This window comes from Phyllostomus hastatus, unplaced genomic scaffold (assembly GCF_019186645.2).
Source record: "Phyllostomus hastatus isolate PE091 unplaced genomic scaffold, TTU_PhHast_1.1 phas_contig_159, whole genome shotgun sequence".
NCBI lineage: Eukaryota > Metazoa > Chordata > Mammalia > Chiroptera > Phyllostomidae > Phyllostomus > Phyllostomus hastatus.
In genome coordinates this window covers 6,562,157-6,589,159 of record NW_025333640.1, presented here as the reverse complement: position 1 = coordinate 6,589,159, position 27,003 = coordinate 6,562,157, and the positions used below count along the sequence as shown (strand labels likewise).

At 37.8% G+C, this 27,003-nt stretch overlaps 1 protein-coding gene across 1 annotated transcript in view; it reads left to right on the top strand.

Moving 5' to 3' along the window:
• Positions 1-27,003, top strand: part of INTS9 (integrator complex subunit 9) — an 86,331-nt gene that overhangs the window by 6,070 nt on the left and 53,258 nt on the right. Inside the window, exon 2 of the mRNA XM_045831786.1 lies at positions 20,248-20,375. Coding sequence (XP_045687742.1) covers positions 20,248-20,375 — 128 coding nt within the window. The remainder of the gene's footprint in view (positions 1-20,247; positions 20,376-27,003) is intronic.

Genomic DNA, 27,003 nt, shown 5'->3' with positions numbered 1-27,003 from the left:
AGTACTCAAATCCCTCTGCCATTTGCTCTGATGATCAGCAAAGTGTACTTGGCAGACAAGGCCCAAGAGTGCGGCACAGCCATGGAACTCGGTAAAGCCTGGCATTCCGAGTGGAAAATTTACTCTTGGCTTGCTAAATAACAACAGAGGCCCAGGCTTAAGCTGCCCCTCAGATCTCCATCATCCAGTTATTCATTCAGCAAATTTTCCTGAACATCGTTTTCCTCTGTGCTAGGCATTGCTCAAGGCACTGGATATATTGCAGTAGGACAAACAGATTTACTCCCCACCTCTAGGAAACTAAAGTCTAGGGAGCTTACTGTGCAGTTCAAAGTGTTACATTGAACTTTCTAATGTAGAGATAATGTTGGGCACTGACTCAGTCTTTTTTAATGCAGTGACCAAAAAGTGTATTTAGCTGTATCTAAGACTATGCCTTCTTAAAATGTTAACAGTCACGGCCAATGTGTGCACTGGTTTACATTGTATCAGTAATGTGTGAGGCTACATTTCCCCATCCTTGCCAATAATGCTCTTTGTTTCTTTACTCTGCCTATTGTCTTACTAATGTAACTTTTTTCTTTCATTACTCTTCACACCCTTATATCTGACTTCAGCCTTATTTAGTAAAATTGAATGTGCCAGAAGGGAACCAAATTTCTTCAGATTAAAAAAAAAAAAAAGCTTTTTAAAAAAAGAGAATCTGTGGTGTTGCTTTGAAAATCCTGCTGCATGGGTATAGTAATTAAGATGACACTATTAAGTTATCAAGCAAATTGGAGAAACAGCTCCAAGTGTGTGTAAATGGCAGAGGCGATCTCTCAATAGTCCCTAGAAAAGGGATGGCTAATGAGATGAAGCTAGGAGTTGACATATCAAGAAGGCTAGGAAAGAGGTAGATGCTAGAATTTGCAGAAATCACGAGAAAAGGAAGAGTGCAAACACAATGGCTGAGTGGGAGATAGGAAAACCTGTAGGAGAAAGGAGTCCGCTTGACAGCCCCAGGGTGCCCAGTGATCAAGACGAAGAACCTTGTGGTGAGAACTTTACTGTGAGAAAAACAGGACGTTTAAATTGTCCCTGATTGACTGTATATCTAAGGAGACGCATTAAAGGTCTAAAACATTTAAATGTATTAAAAGCACAAGTGAGTGAACTTTCTCAAGCATAGATAACCAGATAAATGATGTTCAAGAAAGCGATTCTTTTTAGGACATGTAAAACTAAGCACCCTTTCTTCCTTAAAGGTACAGTTTATTTTCCATCACTTAGTTTATGAAGGGATGAAGGGAGGTAAATAATAAAATGTCTTCATTAATAAGTAATCCATTTCTCAAGATTTATGGCCTATGCAAAAGGTCTCTTTTCCTAAATACGGTATTTCTGCATTTTTCTGTTCTAATAGAGGGAGACATAACTGGATGTTCTAAATTAATTCTTCCTTCCCTTAGTGTTTTTCAGTGTGTGGAAATATGGGTAAATAAGGAGTAGTATTAATATAAAGGGTATTATTATTATAATTGTTATCTTTTTTACATTTTTAAGCCGCTTATTGAGGTATAATTTATATACCACAAAATTCATGAATTTGGTGGATACAATGCAGTGGTTTCCAGAAAATTTACAGAGTTGTGCAACAATCACCACAGCTCAGTTTAGAATTCTTCCACAACTCCATGAAGAGCCTTTGTGCTCATTGGAAGTTGATCCTCATTACTACCTCCAGGCTTAAGCAGCCACTAATCTATTTTCTGTCTGTAGGTTTGACCTTTCTGGTCATTTCATATAAATTGGCTCATGCAACATGTGGTCTTTTGTGTCTGACTTCTTTCACTTAGTATAACATTTTTGAGGTTTACCCATGTTGTAGCATGTATTGCTCAATAGTATTCTACTGTATGAACATACCATGTGTTGTGTATCCATGTACCAGTTGATAGACGTTTGGATTGTTATACTTTGTGGCTTCTCTTATTGTGTAGACATGAGTTTTTATTCTAATATGTTCATGTTTTCATTTCTTCTTCTTGCATAATTGCACTGGCTGGGCCCTCCAGTATGATACTGAGTAGAGGTGGTGCAAGCAGATGTCCTTTTCAAATCTTTTCCCTTTCCCAGTCTTAGCGGGAAGCATTTAACTTTTTACTACTGAATATGATGTGAGCTGTCAGTTTCTTATCAAGTAGAGGATGTTCCCCTCCATCCCTAGCTTGTTCAGCATTTTTATCATGAATAGGCTTGGATTTTATCAAGTGTTTTTCCTTTGGATATCAAGGTGATCATATGGTTTTTGTCCTTTATTGCATTAATTGAATTTGGAATGCTAAATCAGTCTTGCATGCTAGGGATAATTTCCACTTGCTCATGATGTATAATCCTTTATATATGTTGCTGGATTTGGTTTGCTAATATTTGGTTGAGGATTTTTGCAGGTACATTCATGAGAAAGATTGGTCTGTAGTTTTCTCACGGTGTCTTTGGCTTTGGTGTCAGATAAATACTGTTCTCAAAATGAGGGGAAATGTTCCTCCTCCCATATATTCTGGAAGGTGCATGAGAATTGATATTATTTCTTCTTTAAATGTGTGATAGAATGCATCGGTGAAGCTATGTGGTCCTGGGCTTTTCTTTGCGGAGAGATTCTTAATTGACTAATTCAATTTCTTTACTTGCAGTGGGTCTCTGCAGATTCCCTGTTAGTGCATTCCACTTTTTAAAATTGCAGTAAAATGCGTACAAGATAATATTTATTATATTTTAACCATTTTTAAGTGTACAGTCAGTGACATTAGGTACTTCCACATTGTTGTGCAGCCATCACCACCATCCATCTCCAGATGTCACTTAGCATGACATCTTCAGGGTTCATCCATGTTGCAGTATGTGTCAGAATTTCCTTTTTAAGGCTGAATTATACTCCATTGTACATGAATACAGTGCTTACCCATCCATCTGTCCACGGACACCTACCTGGGCTGTGTCCACCTTTTGGCTGTTGTGAATGAAGCTGCTATGAACACGGGTGCACAAGCATCTGTTCCAGGCTCTGCCTCAGTTCTTTTGGATATACAGTAGTCCCCCCTCCCCGTGTACATGGTTGTGCTTTCTGTGGTTTCAGTTATCCACGGTCAACCATGGTCCAAATATATTCAATAGAAAATTCCAGAAATAAGCAATTCCTGAGTTTTAAATTGTGTGCCATTCTGAGTAGAGTGATGAAACCTTATGCCGCCGCGCTCTGTCACACCCAGAACATGACTCATCCCTTTGCCCCATGTCTCTACACTGTCTGCACTCTCCCTGCCTGTCACTTAGTGGCCATCTCAGTTATCAGAGCGACTACCAGGTATTGCAATGCTTGCATTCCAGTAACCCTCATTTTACTTAATAATGCCACATTCACATACCTTTCATTACAGTGCATTTTTGTAACTTCTACTTTTTCATTAGTTATTGTCATTAATCTCTTACTGTGCCTAATTTATAAGGTAAACATTATCATAGGTATATTTGTATAGGAAAAAACATAGTATCTATAGGTTTCATTACTTTCCACTGTTTCAAGCATCCACTGGGGGTCTTGGAACGTATCCTGTACAGGTAAGGAGGGACTAATTGTATACCAAGAAATAGAATTGCTAGACCACATAGCAATTCTCGGTTTAACTGAGGAACGAATATGCTGTTTTCCACAGCATCTGGACCTACACCATTTCACGTTCCCACCAGCAGCACACAGGGCTTCTCATTTCTCCGCATCTCCACCACTGGCCCAGCTTGTCATTTTCTGTTTGTTTTAATAACAGCTATCCTGATGGGTGTGAAGCAGTATCTCCCAGTGGTTTTGACTTACGTTTCCCTAATGATTAGTGATGTTGAACATCTTTTTGTACTTCTTAGCTAGATAGTACACATGTTTTGCTTAACTTTTGGGGGGAAAAAAACTGTACAACAGGTTTACCAAAAAATGAGAAAATCCTTTCTACCTTTATCTTCCTTCCAAAACAGTCTTATCATTTTCTTGTGTATCCTTCAGAGACATTCTGGGAACTTTTACACAATTGTGAATTTCCATCCTTTCTGTTTTTATATAAGTGGTGAGATACTACTCAAACTGGTTTTGCATATTCCTTTTTCTTTTGGAAGTTAGAAATGCATCTCACAGATTATTTCAAATCAATATCTATAGCTGCTTCTCACTGAAAAGTGAAAAAATGGTGTCATTGTACTTTATTTTTCTATCATGTGTAAGATTTGGGACATGTTTTTGTGTTTATGAAAAATCTGTACTTTTTTTTCCATCCCAACTTTCATCTGTACCACTTACTCTATTAATATTACAGCACTAAACTATTTTATCTTAGGTAGCTTTAGATTTTATTTTAATATCTTGTACTATTTGTTCCCATTAAATCACTCTTTATTTCAGAATTTTCCAGACTGTTCTAAAACATTTGAGTATTATATAAAATTTAGAATTATTAGTTCTCGGTAAAATCCTTTTCATATTTTTATTGTAATCGGGTTAAATTTACAAAAGGAGAGAATTGGCTTATTTTTTTCAACTAATCATTGAGTCTAAGAACAGGAAATGAATTTTCCTTTATTTAAACTTTTTAAAAAACATCTTTATCTTTTTGATCTTTGGAATTGAAATTGAAATCTTATTTCACAAATAGGTAGGGTATTGCTTTTTTAAATGCTCTATACAATGTCTTGCTAAATTTTCTTATTTTAATTTTTAGTAATTTTCCAGCTAATTCTTTTGGGATTTCCAGGTGTTTAACTTTGCAGATAATTTTCCTAACCCTCCTCTTCCCTGATGTGGTTACACTGGCTCGCCCCTCCAGGAGAGCTTGGGGGTTGTGGCGCTGACAGGCCTCTCGGTTCGGTTTCTGACGTGAGTGGACATGCTGCTGGAACTCGCCATGTCACTGTTATGTTGACTTCTGGCTTGAACTTTTTGTCATTTTAGTTTACCTACTGTAGCTGCTTTCTTACTGCCGAATTTTCTAGTCACTAATAAAGTGAGATTCTTTTACATGGCCCAACAGTAAGGTGTTTTTTAAGGGGAAGATCTATTTATGTTGTATTGTTTATTCTAGGCAGTTAATTATATCTTGTAAGCTCTTTCCAGACTTTTGAGAAAACAATGGTTTTTATAACTTAAAGTCTTAGGTGGTGCATTGCAGACTCATCGAAGTAAAAGACTTCTGTGACCTTAAAAGAAAATTACAAGGTTTCCTTGGAAAACAGAACAGCCAGAAATAGTTTCCCTCTCTGTACTTAAGAGACAGGCCTGATAAAGGCAAGAAATGTAAACAAATAAGTCTGTTAAAATAAACATAATTACCACACCATAAAAAAAAACTCCATAGAAACAAAAAGGGTTTCAGAACCCTAGACAGTAGCTTGTTTATTTTAAGCTAAATTTGATTCAAGCTGTGTAGAGCCAATAGAAAGAATGTATCTATGAATGACTATGTGATAGTTAAAAGATAAGAGAAAGAATAACAAAACTTCAACGATTGTTATTAAATGCCTACCTTGTACAAAACCTCCTCAATGCTATGGGACATATAAAAGATAAATAACACATAGATCCTGCCTATGAGTAACTATTTAACAAACCATAGATACCATGTACTGTACATATTATTTATGTATGTGACTGAGTGTATGTGACTTAGTAATAGCCATAATAAAGGCAAAATATTGAAGTATATAAGATTATAATTATGAAAGATTAATTTCAACCAGAGAATCAAGGCTTCCTCAGGAACTGAAGTTTTGGTGGCCTTGAAAACTACCTTGGCTGCCCAGGCCAAAGTGGCTCATTTCACTGGAAAGGACATTCACTGGAATGTCCATTTCTGTAAACCAAAAGGTCACGGGTTTGATTCCCAGTCAGGGCACATGCCTAGGTTGCAGGTTCCATACCCAAATGGTGTAGGAAAGACAATGAAACCATGTTTCTCTTGGTTCATGTTTCTCTTGCACTGACATTTCCTCTCTCTTCCCCTTCCTCCCTCCCTTCCCCTCTTTCTAAAATCTGTAAGCATATGCTTAGGATTTTAAAAAAGTAGAAATAAAGTACCTTGGCTGACAAATACATTGAAAAAAGAGAGCATTGTATGGGATTGGCCTAAAAGTCCATTTTTTTTATACAACGGCTCTGTAGTAGTGCTTAGCTGTCTTTAACTTCATTCAAAACAATTTTGTTAGATTGTATTGTGACAACTGTCATATAGGCATACATTTAAAAAAAACTTATCAAAGTTGGTGAATTTTTGTGTAGCCATTTTAGTATTGCAGATGAAAGAAAACACTTTCAGTGCATTATACTTTATTATTTCAAGAAAGGTAAAAACACAACTGAAATGCAAAAATGATTTGTGCAGTATTTGGAGAAGGTGTTGTCACAGATCGAATGTGTCAAAAGTGGTTTGTGGTTTCTTGGTACTATTGATATTTTGGCCAAATAATTCTTTGCTGTGGGCTGTCTTATGCATTGGAGGATGTTTAGCAGCACCCTTGATCTCTACCCATTAGAAGCCAATAGCAGGAGACAGCCAACATACTCAAGATATCCAAATCAGTAAAGTTATTGGTAAAAATGAAATATGTCTTTTATTTTACAGAAGAAACTAAATGGATTTTTTGGCCAATTCAGTATCTTACTGCAGGTAGAAGAAACAGTTAAATTAAAAAGCTTTTAGGTTATGTCATGTGTTCTTACACACACACACACACACACACACACACACAAAGTTCAAGGAAACTTGGAGAGGTGGTGGGTATGTTGATGGATGGCCTTAATGGTGGTGATGGTTTCATGGCTGCGTACTTATTCCCAAAGTCATCAAGTTATGTGCACTAAGTACATTTCAGTACATTTTTACGTGTCGATCATACTTTAATAAAGTGGTTTTAAACAAGATTTGGAATGAGATGTTCCATTCCCCCAATAATACACACATACACTTTATGTTTTTTTGCTTTATTGGGCTCTGTAGTAGTGTGTACAAAAACAGGAATTTTTCTGTCCTCTCACATCCTTGTAATTCATTATTTCAGAATATCAATATTTTCATTTAATATGTGTTATTAACATACAAAAGATTTGTACATGTGATTGGAGCACTGGATCCTGGAGCACTAGAAGTTGGCACCGGGGGCAGATGTCCTGAATGTATCAGAAGTGGAAGTTTGAAGGGTAGACTGAAGGCCACAGTGGTGGCTTTAAATAGGAAACTTAGCAATTTGGACAGTAGCAGAAAGCTTAGGACTTTAAAGTGAGAATTTCAAAACACATGGGACCTATAAATTCATCCCTTTTGGAAACTGAACATAGGAGTTAGGAGAACTATATTTTACACATTTATGTGAAATCAGAAAGTATAATTTATTGCAGTTACAGAAAATACGTCCTAAAACAAATGTAATCAAAACAAGAAGAATCAGTGAGCTTAGCAGATGCATCAAAGCAAATGCAAAGTCAGAATTACCTACTTAGGGCAAGGTTTTTCTAAGCACTTTATGAGGACCTCATAAGTAGTAACAGAATTTATAAATGCGTCAGAAAGTGAGAGAATCAGTGGAAGCAGCTGATGGGCACCATGTAAGAAGAGAGCCCAGGTAAGAAAAGAGAACACAGACACTCAGTGAATCCCTTGACTTTCATCTTTATTGAAAGAGTTGGAGAGGGTCCCATTTCTGTAGAACTGATAAATACATGGGATATTCTCAGTCCCGTGAATGGGTTGAATACAGACCAATCACTAGAACGTGTGGTACCATCCGGGGGGGGGGGGAGTGGGGTGTTCCATACAGTAAAACTAGCATAAACTTCAAGTGCGCATACAGTTGGGTGAATTTTTATCTATTTATGAATTCACATACATTGTTGTGTCTGGCTTCTTTAACTCGGTGTACTCTTAGCCTGATCCCATGACCACTTACCAGTTTTATAGCATTTTGTTATTCTTTCTTCTACTTTCTTGCTAATTGTCATTGCTGCAGATTTTCAATACCAACGTTCTTAAATTGCCTTTACTGTTAAATAATTCATCCCAATATTATACTTATTTCCATACCTCTTTCTCCTTTTAAAATGATCTTTACCTTCATTCATCATAATCATACATTGTTTTTATAAGCTTTTATCAGCATGAGTGTATGTATTTGTTCTTGTAGGACCTGGTGGGTCATTAAACGCCTGAAAACCAATCACAAGTAAAACAAAGGCTATGGAACAAAAGCAGAAAACAGTGTGTAGGTCAATCATAATTGACCTTTAATGCACTTTCTTTTCAGTGATGGGTGGGGTCCAGCTTTTGCTCTGGATCGTGAATGCATTCATAGTTTCAGTGAAAGGTTAGGTTAGAGTAGCACTTATTAATTTATTATTGTTAGCAATTTCTACCCTTTACCCTGTATCTTCCATATCTTTATTTCCTTCCCTGCAAATACTGTTACCTCCTTCCTCTCAGCCTCTTTTAAAACTTTGTTGCCAGTAGAAACTTCTGTGGTAATTACTGTTTATTCAAAGAAATGAAAAAAAAAATCCTCTTTTAAAAAAATCTGGTTAATGTTTTTAAAAATAAGACTACAGGGTATTAAAAGTAGAAAGTGAAGTTCTCAATATGATAAGCACCCTCTCCCCAGCAGTGAACACTTTTACCAGTTTAGTGTATATGTGCTTCTAGTCAATTGTAAAAAATATTTTTATGTCGTTTACATAGCTCTGTGAACTTTTTAAAATCAACTATAATTACTTTTTAACATTTTTAAAGTTCTGGTGCCAGACAGCCAGCAATGTTTATTCCCAAGTCAGCCCCTGCCTGTTTTCTCTCACTCACCCTTGATGTTTGCTGCCAACATTTCCAGCCTTTCTGAGCTTCTCTGCGTTGGGGGTGGAGGGTGGCGGGGAGGGTGCTTTTTATGACCACTTTCTGCAGCTTTTCTCATCTTTATGAGAAGCCAAGTCAGAGGACAGGATGGATGCGCAGGAGGGAGCAGCCGTGAGTGTCAGTTACCCAGCTGTGCGTGATATTTCGCCACTCTCCAACCAGAAAGCGACTTCTCTGTGTTCACCATGCATGCTACGGATTTTCTGCTCAAGTGGAAAATTATCCCTCTATTTTATCCAGCTGTGTAGTCAGTTTGACAGTGAGTATGATTGGCACAGTTAACAGCTCTCCTGCAAGATAGAATCAAGATATAAAGTGGAAGAAAGTGAAAGATTACCAAATAAAATTGAAATGTATTTATAGAAGTCTCTGAGTGTTTCAGGTCCTGGCCCAAATCTCTTAGCAGGGAAAATAGTTTCAAACTGGGCAAATTTAGCTCAGTGGAAGCGGTTTAACTCAGGATGGTGCGGTACCAGGCAGGGAGTCTCAGTAGCGTGTGCTCCCCCCTCTCCCCGACATGCTAAGAATCTTACACACCCTGTTAGGGCATGGAGTGTCCCCTAGTGAGCTACACATATGGATGGCAGTGAAAATGTGAATACTCAGGTGTGTTGGTGTACAGGAGCAATTTTCAACCTTTTTCATCTCATGGCACACGTAAACTAATTACAAAAATTCTACAGCATGCAAAAAATATATTTCTTGCTGATCTGACAAAAAATTGGTATTATTTTGATTCATTCACATCGGACGGCCATTACGTTTGGCTATGGACATTTTTTATTTGGCAGTCTAAGGGAAAAGAGGTCAGTGCCCCTGACTAAACAGTCAGGTATTGCGTGTTTTAAAACATCATGCAGCACACCAGTGTGAACATCGCTAGTATAGCGGAGACTTTAGAAGCCCTAGGAAAGCTAGGTTCCTCATTTTTAAAAGAGGTATTTGGAGTAGATGATACTAGAAATCCTTCCAGCTTATGAACTGTGTGATTTCTGATACTTTCAGGAAGTCAACTGTAACAGAATACAGTGGCACAGGCATGTTTTGTCAACAGGTTGTGTAAAAGACCAGGTAGATTTGGATGACCCAATGAATGATGGAATAATGGGAAGCAACCTTTTTGTGTTAAAGGAGAACTTAAAATAATGTAGTCTTTTCTTTTGTCACATGAAGAAATTTGAGGTCCAAAGAACTGAGGGATTCATCTGGACCAATACCATCTTAGAGACAAAGTTAGAACTAACACGTTATGCCTAGGTTAAAAGAGATGGTGGATGATGTGGTGCACAGTCCAGCAACAAAATCTGCCTGGTTTATTTAAGCTAAAAATAATTGTCCACTTGGGGAAATAGTTTGAAAGTTTCTTACAGAGTTAAACTTTTATAATTCAGCAATCCCACTCTTTGTTTTTCCTTCTTTAAAAAAAAGATCCTCACCTGAGGATGTGTTTTTACTGATTTTTAGAGAGAGGGAAGGAGGGAGGGAGAGAGAGGGGACAGCATCAATGTGAGCAAGAAGCATTGATCAGGTGCTACCCATACGCACCCTAACCGGAAATTGAACCCACAACCTCTTCGTGTAGGGGGTGTTGCTCCAACCAACTGAGCCACCCATCCAGGGCTGCAATCCCACTCTTTTAAGTATTTAAAGAAGGGAAATGAAATCATATGTCCCTACGAAGATCCATATGTGAATTTTTATGCCAGCTTTATTCATAATAATCAAAAACTAAAGATAACAGTCCAAATGTCCATCAGCTTGTGAATGGATAAGCATATTGTGGTGTATCTGTACAATGGAATAATCCTTAGTAATAAAAAGGAATGATATGTACAGAAACAAGGATGATTCTCAAAAGTATTGTGTTAGTGGTACATGAGATTTCCAATTTGTCAATCTTATTCTGACCCTTCTAGGAAGAGTGTAGTGGTGTCTTATTGTGGTTTTAATTTGTATTTCTCTAAGGACTAATGTTTAACATCTCTATATTTGCCATCTATGTTTTCTTCAGTGAGTGCCTATTCAAATATTTTCCCTATTTCTATTGCATTATGTGTGCTCTTGGGTTGTAAGAATTCTTTTTATTTTCTGTATTCAAGTTCTTTATCAGATAAGTGTTTTGTAAATATTTTCTCCTAGTGTGTGAGTTATCTTTCATTTTCTTAAGACTATCTTTAGAAGAACAAAAGTTTTAAATTTTTATTAAGTCAAATTTCTAGATTTTGTTTTATGGTTCTTGTTTTGTTGTGTCTAATCTTAGAAATTTTTGCTTAACCCAAGGCACAGAGATTCTCCTTTTTTTCTAGAGTTACACTTTCCAGTGCAGTATCCACTCACTGCATGTGGCTGTTAAATACTCACAATGTTACTAGCATGACAAAGGAATTCAGTTTATATTGTATTCCATTTTAATTAATATATTTTTAAATTAAAAGTTGATATTCAATTTAGTTATTGAAAAAAATTAAGTATGTTCATAAGAACTTGGGTATGTGGGTCTGCTTTTTACAGCTGTAAATTTTACGAAACCTAAATGCATATCAGGTATCTCAGATGAAAATTTAGCATCCAAATTGAAATACGCTATAAGGTTCACACCAGACTTTGAAGATTTAGTACAAACAAGTGATGTAAATGTATTGTTAACACTTTTTTAGTTTAGCTGCTAAAAGGTTTAGAATCGTGTGTGGCATGCATTGTATTTCTATTGAACAGTGCTTTTCCAGAAGTCTTATTGTTTTAGCTCTTACTTTTAGTTATACAGCCCATTTTTAATTCAAAGCCCCTTTAACCCTAATAGTTTGTGATCTTTTTGACAGCTAAGAGTCTGATGAGCATAAGCCAGTCTATGGAGGGAAAAAACTAAATTAAAAAAACGTGTGGATTTTATCATTAGGAACCACCACATTTTAAAAATGTTAAGATATGCTAGTGTCAGCTTCTCAAAGGCGTGGAAATGACTATGTGAGTAAATGCTCTGCCTTATCAGTCTGTCCCACACTGTCTGCCTTGGAAGTAATGTAGCAGGTATTTGAGAGCAGTACAATCGGGAAACAGTGTTGAGGGAGCAGTTAGAAAAGATGGCTGAAAAAAACTAGTCACTTTTATTTCTAAGATTCTTTCATTTTTTTCCATCCAACTCTCCCGTCCATATTAAATCTGTACACTCTTAGCAGCATAATGTACCATCACAGATTTTTTTATTCCTATGAGTGGAATGATTATGAGAAAGCATTTAGAGCTTGTGTGGATTTGGGTGTGAATTCAGTCTGATGTGATCTTGGGCCTTGACAGTCAAGTTGGTATTCATAATACATACTTCAGTTGTTGGGAAAGAGCCAATTAAATATTGGATAGAAAATATTTGTCAAGAGTTTTTATTGTTAGTGAAGGTAATTCATACAATGAAATTTCCATTTCCTATTCCTCTCTAACCTAAGGTCCACTTTTATTTTTAGAATTCCTTTTCAAGTGTCAGCATTGATGTGTATTTTTATGAATATGTATATTTTATAAATATAGCTATCATATTAATATGACATTTCTGGTAATTAGATAATTATCTATATACCATCTGAAAAATTTATCATAAAATTATAAAGCCTTGCTGGGTCTCACTAGGGAAGTGTTTTTGCCAAACTTCATAAGACTAGGAAGCATCAAGGAGTTCGTTAAAAGTACCAACATAATCTCAATAATTTAAAAATCTAGGAATTACCTTTGTTTCTTTCCTCCCCCCAAGACCATATTTTGTTGAATCATCCTTCTCATGGGGTATCATTCTCACTTTCTTCCATTTGCCACGTCAGTAGTTTTAAGTCTTGCTCACTTTGAGTCAGGGTAAGTGTGATGCCAAAATGAAAGTTGTAGACCATTATCACTCCTGAGCACAGTTCCTTGAAAATTAACAAGTATACCTAATGCTAAAATATGTGTCTATTATGATCTTCTAGATTTATTTTTGTACCACGACACTTTTGTAATAAGGAAAATAGCACTACAGATTTTCACAATAGTAGGAAAGGTATAGTTATATAATTCTGTTGTCTGCGGAAGTATCTAACGACAATACAGAAAAGACACCCTTCTACTCACTGCTAACATTAGGTGGTAATAGTTTGCCCTTTTTGGAGAGTGTGGAGCAGAATCAGATCTCCTTCCTCCCTTCCCCACCCTTTGAAGACAGAGTTGTATCTAAAGCTAAAAACAAAACAACCTTTGTTTTTTCCTCCCTACTTTCCTCAAATTGCTATGTATCATACCCATGTATGGTTGTATTAGTTTAGTGTATGTTAAAGAATGTATTTTTTTAAAGATTTTATTTATTTTTAGAGAGGGAAGGGAGGGAGAAAGAGAGAGAGAAACATCATTGTGCGGTTGCTGGGGGCCGTGGCCTGCAACCCTGGAATGTGCCCTGACTGGGAATTGAGCCTGCGGCACTTTTGTTCGCAGCCCACGCTCAATCCACTGAGCTACACTGGTCAGGAAGAATGTATATTTTCAGCATTATTAGGTATTGCCAAATTGTTCTCCAAAGTGGTTCTACCAGTTTATACTCTATTTTTATTGCATTCTTTCTAATACTTAGTATTACAGTCTGTTTCTTTTTAGCCAATCTAAGGTTTTCTCATTATTGTCTCATTTTGCATTTCCCTAATTCTAGTGATATCAGCCATCTTTCATGTCTTCATTTATTCACCATTTAATAAACACTATATTATAATAACTATGTAGATTAAATCATTTTAAGCAAGACTTGGGAAATAGAGAACATACAATGTTTTAGTTCGTAGTTCTTTTTGGAAAAGACAGACTTCTTCCCCAGAACTAATTTACTAAAATTCAGTTTGCCAGGTTTACCAAATGTACTAGTTTGCCAAATTCTTCTGTATTTTTTAATGAAGTTTATAGTAATTAGTATTGCTTTTGAAGATTTCTGTGAGGTTAAATTGGCTGGTTGTCATTTTGTCTTCATAGCAGCATTTAAAAGTATTAGAGGTCATAATGTTGTCTTCTTAGTAATAGATGTAATATTTATAAAAACATATTTCAAAATCAGTAACCAGAAACCCCCAAGGGCTCTGTACCTCAGTGAAAGAAGTACTAGAAAAATGCCATTCACTTGCTCATCAGGTCAGTTACGGAAATAGATTGTTTCTGCAAGGAGCTTGGGCCTGTGCTTTGAGGATGTCGAAAGTGATTTGTGGGGATAGATAGATAGAATGGACATTCAAACTGAGAAATCAACATAAAACTTGATTTCAAGATTGTGTTAATTCTTAGGGACCTGCCCCAATCCATTCTGCATAGAATTCCTACAGATATAACCCCACCAAAGATGAGCTTACCATTCAAAATTTTAAAAGAACAGTAATGAAAATTCACAATGAGTATCAGCAGACATTACAAGGCTCCTCTAAGAACTTGAGATAGTTGTACAATCTGCTAGAGAGTCAAAACTTAATAAGCCAATGAAAGGAATAGGTGCTGCATTTTTAAAAAAGAGAACTTTTAGAAATGCAGTCATTGAAAAGAAATTTTCAGTAGATGAGTTAAACAGCAGACTTGACACCACTAAAGAAGGAATTAGCAAACTGGAAGATAAAGCTGAAGAAGGTATCCAGAATGCATTTCACAGAGCTAAAAAGCAAAATATGAATTGCTAATTTAGTCATGGAGACAGTGTAAAATAGACATTACAACATGTATAACATAGGCATTCTACTAATAGAAACTAGAAAGAATGGGAGACAGTATTCAAAAAGACAAGGGCTGGCAGGTTTTTCCCCCACATTGTGAAAGATGAGTCCTCATATGTGAGAAGCATTAACCAAAAGAAAAGAGAGGAAGCCAGTCATGTCTGTGTACATCTTTAAGATCAGAACATCAATGACAAAGAGGTTTTCACCACAGCCTGGAACATCTGTTAGACTGGCAGCAGGCTTCTCATAAGCAATAATAAATGCCAGAAGACAGTTGGATTAATATATTTAGTGTTTTGCAGTAATTTGCTACCTTATAATTCTACCACCATCACTGTTGAGGAGTAAAGTGAAAATTAAGAATTTCCGGAGCAATGTCTAAGAGGCTACCTTTCGAACAGGTGGTTACTAAAGGAAGAAGATACGAAATTAAAGAAGGTTTGGTGAGCAAGCAAAATGTTTTAAATGTTGATAAATAATCATTAACTATAAAACATAGAGTACAATGATTCATTGACTGTACAGTACTCTTAAGATACATATTTCTTTCATTTACAAAGCACTGAGTAAAACCAACACTGAGAATTAAACCATACACAGTGCTGTAATGGTGGTAATAATCAGGACATTATGGAGTTAGTTACACTGACTTCTCTTAACTTTGAGGTTTCTTTTGTTTAATCCAGGCGATCTGGCAGTCGCCTTCATGTGCATTTATCTGAATGGGATAGGGAACCTTTTGTACGTATCTTGATTACAAAACACAGCAAAAGTGTCATCAACTTTTGTACAGCTTCCATAGTAGGAAAAAAAATTAATAAATACATAATAGCTAAAACCCAAGAAATCAAGAAATAAGAGTAAACCATATTATGGAGAGATACAGAGGTAACTAGAAGGAAAACTAGAAGAGTTCAAAGCAGTTGCCTTCTTAAGAAAAAAAAAATTCCTCATGGACACAGACAACAGTATGGTGATTACCAAAGGAAGAGGAGGTGTGGGTGGTAGGAGAAAGTAAAGAGGATAAATGGTGATGGAAGGAGACTTCACTTGGGGTGGTGAACACACAATGTACAGATGATGTGTTATAGAATTGTACATTTGACATCTCATGTAATTGTATTAATCCATATAACCCCAAAAATTCAATAAAATATATTTTTCTTTGCTATTTAACTTATTCTTCCCTTAGAAAGTTCAAGATAATGATAATTGATTAATGTCTTAAATTGTTATATAGTTTGCCCTGACTGGTGTGGCTCGGGGGCCGGGCACCATCCTGCAAACTAGAGGGTCACCAGCTCAGTTCCCACTCGGGTCACATGTTTGGGTTGTGGGCCAGGTGCCTGGTTGGGGGAGTGCAGGAGGTGACCGGTGGATGCCTCTATTGCGCATTGATGTTTTGGTCCCCCCTGCTCTTCCTCGCCTCTCTTTCCATTTTTTGTTCTAAAATCCATCCAGATTATCACTTTACATGTACTTGTCATATCTTTGTAGGTTCCTCCTGGTTGTGACAGTTCTAAAGTTTTCCTTGGCTTGATGACCTCCACATTTCAAGGAGGACTAGTCAGGTGTTTTGTAGAGTGGTCCTCAAGTTTTTCTTGTGATTAGACTGGGGTTGTAAAAATAATATTTAAAAAAGTAGTTGCCTCATACTGGGGCTGTGAAATTTATTCTCTTGTAAAAACTCTTTGATTCATTTTAAGTCTGTTATTAAGTAGAAATAAAATTAATGTGAAAGCATTGCTATGTGCTTGCTAAGCTAGAAAAAAATTAAAATTGCTAAACCTTATGTTGGCGAGAATATTCCCTCTGTACTCAGTAATGACTGGATCTTCCTGCAGGGCAAACTAATAACAGACAGTGTTTCTAAAATTGTGCGTTTGCTTCACCTAGTCTTGTGGGATAGACAACTATCTAAGACAGAGGTGGCAAACACAAGGCCCGTGGGCCGAATCTCACCCTCCACCTTGTTTTATCCAGCCTGGCGGCAGCACTGACCTCCTTACCCCTAGTTAAGGAGTAGTTACATTTATATAGTCCTAAAATTACATTCAGCACTTTAAAGGCAACCACAAGGCTGATGTGGCCCCCAGTGAAAATGAGTTTGACACCCCTGATCTAAGACATTAGTGAATGCTACTCTAGAATAGAATTGCTTCTCTAAAATGCTATACATTATTTCCCCCAAATTTAGGTGGCCTCTTCAACACCTTAATAATTCTGTAACTATGGAAACTAATAGTGAGCTCATACTCTGTTTCAGGTGCTATATCCATTCATGTAGTCCTGACACTTTCAGGAGGGTAGCTTCTATTACTACATCTTGCATATGAGAAAACTGTGTCTTTGTGAAGTGAAGTAACTTTCCCAAAATCACATGTTGACAATGAGTGCAACCAGGATTTGAGCACAGGCAGTCTTACTTCAGACTCCTGCTTTCAGTCGTTTCTCCAGACTGCCTCTCACAATTAGAGCCATTTATCAAGTAGGTGACTTTCCTGTTTAGGGCTTTTAATTGCTTCTAGACAGCTACTACTAACATTACAGCTACAGTCTGGTATAGATTCTAGATGGCTTTGACCATAATGCTGATGGGAATAAGCAGTGAAACAGATCATCTGATATATTACTGATGACATTGTAAATAGGCAGAGCCCTTTTTGGGAAGCATTTTGGCACATATTTCAGGAGCCATAAAATGCTCATATTTTTTTGACCTAGTTAATGCCACTTCTGGGAATCCTCTAAATAAATAGTTCAATATGGAAAAAACCTTAAGCACAAAAGTGATCACCACACCATGTTTGTAATAGAATGAGTGGCACCCCAAACATAGGGGAATGAAACAACCAAGGGCATATTTACGCCGGCAGCCAGGAGACAGGAGGTGCGGCACGGACGAAGGGAACATAGTCGGCGTGTGTGTTAAAAGCCGCATGTAGAGCACTGTGTGCACTGACATTACAGCTTTAACAAATACAAAAAAAAAAAAGATAGAAAAATGATTGTGGGTACTGTTTTTTCTTTCTGCTGTTTTTCAGACTTTTTGTAATACAGATTTATTTCTGATTTTAAAATTAAAACCCATGATTGGTTCATGCATTTGTGTGTTAGTCTCATGGTGATTGCAGACCACACAATGGAAGCATGCAGAGAACATCACTGGAGACAGGCGAACTCCGGGAACTTTGGAGGTGCCTCCTTTACTGGTGGTGGAAACCTGGACCAGTCGAGTCTCTCTGTGTGTCTCAGGAGACTTGCTTGACCCACAAAGTGAGCGGTGCAATTCGGGAAACATAGTGGGATTTTTAGAGTCAGGGGGCCTTGCTGTGCGTCTTAGGCTCTTTTTGGACAAACCACTCAACTGCGTAAAGCTCAATTTCCTCACCCATAAAAATGGAACTAGCGAGATCGAGGCCTGGCACTCTTTTAGTGAATGCTCTGAAAATCTTCCTTTTGGTTATGGCCCTTATAAAATGTGCCTCATCTTTTTTTATCCTTGTGTGACAGGAGCAAAGGCAGTCTTTCACCTAAAGTCTTTTGCCTCTAATCTTTTCAGCAGCAGCTTTTACATGTCAATCTTCTGTCTTCCGGTATAACTTATTATCCATAGTTTAGAGTTAAAATGGTAAGAAAAATTTGGTCATTCAGTGTGGCTGGCTAGAATTCCAGGTTTGTTTTAATCATATTTTTCTAATTATACAAATGTAGCAAATGCTTCCTGTTGAACATTTGGAAAATACAGAAAGTGGAAAGAAGAAAATTACACCGTATCTTTGTGCTCAGTGATAACCATTTCATTTCTTTTTTTTTTTTTTTAGGTTTTTCTGAATATCAGATATTTCTCAAAGGAGAAATATAGGAAAGCTCCAATTACAATATTTGATTGGTTTGAACAAATTTAACATGATGTTTTATGTTCATTTTGAGACAGTTTATCTTTAACAAAAAATTCTTAGGTAGGGATAAGACCAAGCTAGTGATGGGGAACCAGAGGGAGGATGGGGAGGGATGAGTAGGGAAGTGTTTTTCTGTAATTCTGATAACCTGTCAAAGAATGAACTTATGCAAAGTACAATTACCCAAATCATGCCTCCTAGACTCTTTAAGGACAATTACAATCTTAAATAATTATGTTGTTTTCATTATTAGTAACTTTGTACTCTTTCATACCATGAGTTGTGAGTTTTGGTTTGGAAAGTATAATCATCATACATAAACTTGGAATCAAGAAGCTTGCAAAATACCCACAATTTTTTAGATCTTGGCCTTATCCTTTTAAGAACATGTGGTTTTACCTGGCTGGCATAGCTCAGTGGATTGAACATGGGCTGCGAACCAAAGCATCGCAGGTTCGATTCCCAGTCAGGGCACATGCCTGGGTTGCTGGCCAGGTCCCCAGTGGGGGCCACATGAGAAGCAACCACACACTGATGTTTCTCTCTCTTTCTCCCTCCCTTCCCCTCTCTAAAAATAAATAAATAAAATCTTTAAAAAAAAAAGAACATGTGGTTTTAAAAATCATCAGTTCCTATAATGTCCTTTGGAGAAAAGTGGGGCATTTATTGTCACAGAACCAACAGAGCAACAAATACCTGGGAAAACGCAGCCAGAGCTGCTGTGGCTGTGCAGGCCCAGGCGTTGGTGCCACAGTGCCCTGACCTGCGTGGGGCTCGTACCTCGGCCAGGAAGGAAGAATGTGCCTGTCCAGGGTTGAGAGTGGCGGTTCCCCCAGTTTCCGGGCTTTGCTGTATGTAATGACTTTCAAAGTAGGGGAAAGGTCTTTCCCCTCTTCTTTCTTTTCTTCAAGCAGCAATCAAATTATGAAAGGTGGCACAGGGTACATCCCACATACATAATTTTCAATGTGGCCTATCTGTCATCCCCACGCCATTGAGAAGGACATGAGAAATGTTTGAGGTCAGTGTGTTTGTCTTGCCTCATCATTCTTCTCTGAACACTCCACTGGGGCTCGTGCCCCTTTGACTTCTGAGGTCTGCTGCCACAGACAAGAGACTCTTGATTGGTTGGGAGTAGGTGTCCCTCTCTCCTGCTTAGTATCTGCACATCAGGGAAGTCCCTGGTCCTTTAAGTCATTTTTCTGAAGAGGCTGAGCTATCCTTCAGGACTGAAGCTTGTTTGTTAACCCTTCCCAGTCATTTCCTCTTGAAGGAAAATCATGATTTATTTAAAGGAGGAGAAAAGCAAATCTATAACACACTTATAGGATCTGGTTCAGAATTTAATCGAGTTCTGCAGCCTTAGGCAGTATTTGGGTGCAGTGAAATAGGGGGAATTCGGAAGTGTCATGGGAGGATGGAGTAGGTAACTATAGCCTGGAAACTGTCTATTTCAGGTAATTATAGTCCCTCCAAAACCGCACTTGCTTGAGATATAACTTGGTACCCTACAGAAAATAGGGTATGATCTGAGACTTAGAGGATTTTGAACTGCTCGGGGAAGTGAGAGTCAGAGCTGTGAAAGGGAGGAAACCGCATAGAAAGTTACCTGAACTTATTATGCACTGTTCTTTCGAGAGAAGGTGACCAGTTGTACTTAACTTACTGTACTTCTTAGCCTTTTTTGTCATTGATTATTGATAAAAGTGATGTTATTTTTTTTTTCTTCAGTATTGCTTGTCAGGTCATCCAACCTTACCATGCAATGTACTGAAATTCAAGTCAACCACCATCATGTTGGACTGTGGACTGGACATGACTTCCACCCTCAATTTCCTTCCTTTGCCTCTTGTTCAAAGGTATGTGCTGGTGCATATGAGACCAAACGAGCTTTAGTTGTTTAAAAATTACCAGTACCTTGTGTGTTGTCCTAAGTTTACTTTGTTCCCTTAAAAAAATGTTCATCATCAAAATAATTTCCTTTGGCTAGGTTGATGGAAAGTGTTATATTGAATTATTGATTGACTTCTTTATTATAACTTCTGAGCTTCTATAAAATGTTCCTGCAATTGCTCAGTGCAAGTGAGGTCATGTATATTTCATCTTTCCTGCTAATTCATATAAGAGCTGATAAATGGTCAACTGATGAACCCAAGAATTGAATTTTAAAATCATTTCACTGCCTTTGCAGGGACTTAACATCATAGAAGCTGACAGTTAGATAGGTAGCTATGCATTATTTTTATTCTCGTCAGCTGTAAATATCATGGAATCTTGTAGGAAGCCAAAGTCCATGTCTTAAAGCAGGTAGATTATTCCAGGCCCATAGTCAGCACTGTTTACTTTTCTAAGACTTTGTCTAGGAAGCTTGCTGTTATTTAGAAGGAGCATTTATAAAAGAAGTGGTAACTTTTAGAAGCAAATGTAGTCCTAGTAGCAAAAAGTGATACAACCTACAAGAGGGGAAACAGAAAGCTATCTAAAGCAAATTTAATAGCTCAAAAGCATATGGCATATAGCAAGCTAAGTAAACCATCTAATGCATCTCATTCACTCCTGAAGATATCACTGTGTGCAGTGATTATTCATGATGATAACCCTATGAACCATATAGAAAAAGTAAAAATAAAAATCAGCCATTGATTTTTTTTTCCTGAGCTAAGGGATACAATAAAGTGGTAGGAACAAGGTCAGAGATAATTGCAGCTCACATTTTATGCAAAGCTTGTAAAATTCAGTTATAATCACACCCAGCACTTAGAAATTCTTTTACCATGCACACACAAATATCTGAAAGAATACATATATAATATGTGTATACATAATTATATATGTGTATATATATGGGGGGGGAATTGGTTTAGGCATTGCATCACATATTTCTCAACAAAAATGACTGACAGGTTATTTATTATTAAAGTAGCCTGAAATTACTGTCTCTGCCCCTCCCCCCAAAACTAAAATGTTCATTCATTTGGTGTTTACTGAGAATCTGCACTGTGTCGAACTAGGGGATATAGATGTGAACAAGACAACTTTCCTTTCCTTGTGGAGCTTATAGTCTTTCAGAGAAATAGAATTACACAGTTGAAGCTTTCATACTTGTGTTAAGAAAATATCTATATGAAGTCTGTCCAGAAAGTATCCAGCCATGCACTAAGAAAAAATAGAGGCATTTATTAAAAAGATACAAGAAACACTGTAGATAGCACAGTGATGCCCTAGTCACCTTCACAGTAGGCACCTTGGGACCTCACATAATTCTCCCATTCGCCATCAGCTGCCCTGTCGTGTTTTCCTGAACCTCATCACCCACCTGAAATCTCTTCCCTTTTAAAGGTGATTTTAGTTTTGGGAAAAGCCAGAAGTCACAGGGAGCCAAATCTGGGCCATAGTGGGGCCAAGTTACCTGGGTGATTTGATGTTTCTCCAAAATCTCTGCATAAGACGTAATGTATGAGCAGGCATGTTGTCATGGTGAAGCTGTCAATCACCAGATGCCCATAGCTGCAGCCTTCTGAATCATCCAGATAGCTTCCCTGGAACTTGATGCAAAGTTTGATACAGAGTCATTTCTCTACTTACTCAGTCATCTTGAATGCAGTAGCCACACATTACACATGCTCATTCAACTTCATCTACCACCCTTACTGACTCGTACAGTGAAGTCGTCATTTGTTCACTCTCCTTAGCTGCCAAGTTATATTGATGCCGTGCAAATTGTTCTCATTATATTAGCAATGGCTGGACTTTTTCCAGCCAGACAAGATACTGTGAGGAGACCTACATTGTCTGTGGGGCCATGAATTACTTAGGTGTTCAAAACCTAAACTGGGCAGGCAGTCCTAGCTACATGTTTTCCCTTTCCTGTTTGTTTATTCTTGTCTTTACCTAATTCTTGTAATTCTCACCGCCGTGGCTCAGCGTTAGAATCCCCTTGTATTCTCTCTACCCCTTGTGGTTGGTTTTCTCTCAGAGGGAGGTTATACTAGTGGGATGATTGGCAGCCCAAAAGGTATCTTCCTTTGCCTGTTCAGAAACCTTCAAGATATACTTGGCTAAAAATAGTATCCCCAGTTTCCCTCCATTCCCTTATCCTGCTTTGTTTTTTGTCAGAGTGCTTATGATTGCATTATATATACATACTGGTTTATATATTGTCCTCCTTCACTAGAAGGTAAGTTTTATAAGGGCAGAGATTTTGTCTGTTCTCTTTAGGCACAATATCCTCTGTGCCTAAAACAGTTCTTGACGTGTCATAGCTTCTCAGTAAATATTTGTCATATGAATGAGTCCTCTTTCTTCCCTGGATTTCAACCCTTCTTGCCTTCTTAGTCATCTCACTATTAATTGTAATCTTTCTTTACTTTGAGCCCTTCCATCTTAATTGATTTTTTCCCATTTAATTATTCTTGGTCATTTCTAACTTAAAATTTAAGAAAAAAAATTTCACCTTCTTTCAACTCTACTTTACCCTCAGCGTCCCTTACCACTCTCTGATCTGTGTTTTCCCCACACCACCCCCCAGAGCACCTCTCCCTGAAGTCTCCGATGACTTTCACGTCATTAGCTCTGGTGCACGTTCTCCTCCGTGATCGTGCATTCCTGGTTTTCCTCTTACATCTCTGGCACTTCCTCTTCTATCTACTTTGGAAATTCATCTTTCTCCAACTGGCCATCACATACCAGAATTCTTTAATATCCAGTGCTTGGCCATCAGAGTCTCCACCAAAGGAATTTAGTAAGTGCTCAGGGCTTCCATAACTATCCAAACAATAACTTATAAATGTGCACCTTTAGTTAATAATTCTCTTCTGAGCTCCAGGTTTGTCTCTGCAAATATCCGAAGTGTCTCTCATTGGATGTGCTCTTGAAGGCACTTCAAACTCAACGTGCCTCAAATCAAGTTCATTATTAGACTTGGTCCAGAAGAGGAGAGCAGATACTCCCAGACCTGTTTTCCCCCACAGTGCCTTATCTTAGTGAATGGCATCCTGTTATCACAGCCAAAACACTGGGAGTTAACTTCCTCTTCCTCACCCTGTATGGAGTCTGTTGTTAAGCCTTGTCATTCTACCTTCCAAAGAGCTCTAGTGTCTGTGAGATCTCTTCCATGCTGCTGTCCTCATCATCCTGTTCTATGGCATCATTAATAAAGCCTCCTAGCCACTGACTTCAGTTCTGATCTTGCTCCTGCCTGAATCCAAAGCCATCCTCTTGTGTGACTTTTACTTCAGATTTACAGAAGAGTTGCAAGAATAGTACAGACAGCTCTCAGGAATCCTTATCCATTGTTAACATTTTATTACACTTGCTTTGTCAGGTTCTCTTTGCATGTATGCATGTAATTTTTTTCTGACCCATTTGAAAGATACAGACATGGTACTCCTTTATAAGCTAAACTTGAGTACCTATTTTCTAAGAAGAACATTCTCTATCTAATCTCAGTACAGTAATCAAAACAGGAAATTTATATTGATATTGTACAAGTATCTAAGCTTTATGCCCTATTCATATTTCCCAAGTTACACCAATTCATATTTTTACTATAATGTCTTTTATAGCAAAAAAGAAAAAAGTGACACAGGTCAAGGATCTAATCTGGATCATGTTGCATTTAGTTATCATGTCTTTAGTCTCCTTTAATCTGAAAGAGTTTCACAGTCTGTCTATTACGACCTTGTCATTTTAGGAGTGCAGGCCAATTGTGTTATATAGCATCTTACAGTTTGAGCAAGTCTGAGGTTTCTTCCTGATTAGATTGGGATTATTTTTTATAGGAATGCCAAACAAATGATGATGTATGTTATCAGAAAGCACAGGATGTCCGTTTTCTCCAGAACTATGTTTTAGAATTACATATCTAATCTTGCCTCTTACCCGTTTAAAACAAGGGTCTTTCATTCCTCTTAGATCTTGGTATATTAGGCTTTATGCCTGTTCTTCTAGTTTCCTTTCAGTCTCAAAGTAATCTTATCTCCTGCCCGGGACAGTCACACAATTGTTCCTTCAGCCAGGAAGGCTCTTCTCTCCCTCCTCCATCCCTCCCACCCTCTTTTAGCCTGCTTAGCAGGAGCTTCTCTCTCAGATTACTTATGACTCCAGTTTCTATACTGAAAGGACATAGAGGTGGCATGGATGACGGGGAGGGAGGGAATTTCTCTCCTTGAAATTTCACTTGAATAACCTTTTGTGTAAGGTGTCCATGCCAAAGGCTGGTGAGAATGAGGGGAGGAAAGCACTGAACATTGTAGCTACCCACTTTCTCTGCTCTGTCCAAACCCTACCCCTTGCCCCAGCTTCTCCTTGACTGCACTGCTGTCCTGACCTCACCTCAAACATCACAGAGCCAAGCGAGTCTTTGATGTTGCCTAGGTCATCATTAGCAAATGTCATCATGCTTTCTACTGTACTGCTTCATCATTTTTAACAGCGTGTTCTCTGTTTGTGTTGTGACACTTGATATGTCTGTCCTCCGGGAGGACAGGAGTGCTTTGTTCATGGTCACGTCACCATCACCTGAATTCTTGACACGTAAATAAAGATTGGTTAATGAATAAGTGAAGATGAACTCCTCATTCTCCTTACAACACTACAACCAATGAGGCTGTTCCCTTTTTCTAGAAAGACCTCCTCCATCTTTTCTTTTCTTTTTTTAATTTTTGTTTAATCCTCACCCAAGGATATGTTTATTGACCTTAGAGAGAAAGAGAGAAGAAGAAAGAGAAACACCGATGTGAGAGAGAAACATTGATCAGTTGCCTCCCATGTGCACCCCAACTGGGATTGAACCGACAACCTAGGCAATGTGCCCTGACCAAGGATCAAACCCACGGCCTTTTGGTATAGTGGCTGATGCTCCAACCAACTGATCCACCCAGCCAGGGCAAGACCTCTTCCATCTTTACCCTGTAGCTCCTATTCCCTGCTCTCCCACACCACCACACACTCTCAGAATTGCCCTTCTGAGGGAGCCCATAACATCTGCTTACCTGCCATAGCTTTTATTTTATTCTATTGTAATTGCTACTTACTAGCTCCCTATACCTAGAGTGTAAACTACTCAAGGATTATTTTATTTGTTGTCATATTTCTGTACTTCGCATACTTTGCTCAAAATAAGTTTTATAAATATTTTTGAATGAATACATGTAGTCATGTCTCTTTCTTTGCTTTCTGATCATAGAAGTAATGCATTTCAAAGTGGGAAATTGGAAAAAATGAAAAGTATAAAGAAAAAATGAATTGCATACCATATTTTTTCTGTTTCACTATTTTCTAGGTGATAGATTGCTTTTAAATGCCTTAGGTTATTTATTTATTACTTTTGGGAATATTTTATCAATTTTTTAAAGTACATTTTATATACATATTTTTCTTGACTGGTAACATTTTTAATGGCATTCTTTTTTTTTCCCTAAGAAATTAAAGTAGATCTCTGTGGTGAGACTTCTTTGTTTTCTTGTTTAAAAAAATTGCAGTCAAACTTTGTAATCATTAAGAGCAGAATAATAAGTCCCTTTCCCTTTTCATTGCTTAAAGTTTACTAACTTTTCCATGTTTTAGTCGCTAGCTCATTGGAGCTCAGTAACCGAATATTTTCATTTTTGTAGCCAGCGTCCCCTTGCCATCGGGGGACACACTGCTGTGTCTCTGCACCTTTGGCGTTGTTGTTGCAACGTGGTCATGCTCTCCGTCCCACCCACAGACAGCTCCTCAAATTCGAAACGACAGGTGCTTCGCAGAAGACTGTGACATGAAAAATGTCTAACAAAAGTAAAACCACAAAACCACAATACTTTTTAAAAAATAATGATTCTCTAATAAGCAGAGTACCACTTCTAATCATTTGATGACAGCTATCTGAGTCACCTCGATTTGAAGTCTGGTTTACATGTGTGTGACAGGGAGCAGAGAGAATGGGCACCCCATGGACCAGTTTTCTTTGTAAAGGGGAGTGAATGTTCACAACCTTCTTTTAAAGCGTTAGTGCACGTGAAATGAGAACAGCACTCACACCGTCTTGTCAGTGCACTCTCATTAGAATATTTAGTATTTTTACCTGATCTGGTGGTAAATACACTTGTCAGGAAGTAAGAAGTCTATATGACTATGAAATGAGATAGGAATTAACAGCTAGTGACAATAGAATATTTCTTTTTTTATATATATTTTATTGATTATGCTATTACAGTTGTCCCATTTCCCCCCTTCTCTCCCCTCCACCCTGTACCCCCTCTCCCACCCACGTTCCCCCCCTTTAGTTCATGTCCATGTGTCATACTTATGAGTTCTTTAGCTTCTACATTTCCCGTACTATTCTTGCCCTCCCCCTATCTATTTTCAACCTACATTCTGTGCTACTTATTCTCTATACCTTTTCCCCCTCTCTCCTCCTCCCACCCCCTTGCTGCTAGCCCTCCATGTGATCTCCATTTCTGTGGTTCTGTTCCTGTTCTAGTTGTTTACTTAGTTTCTTTTGGTTTT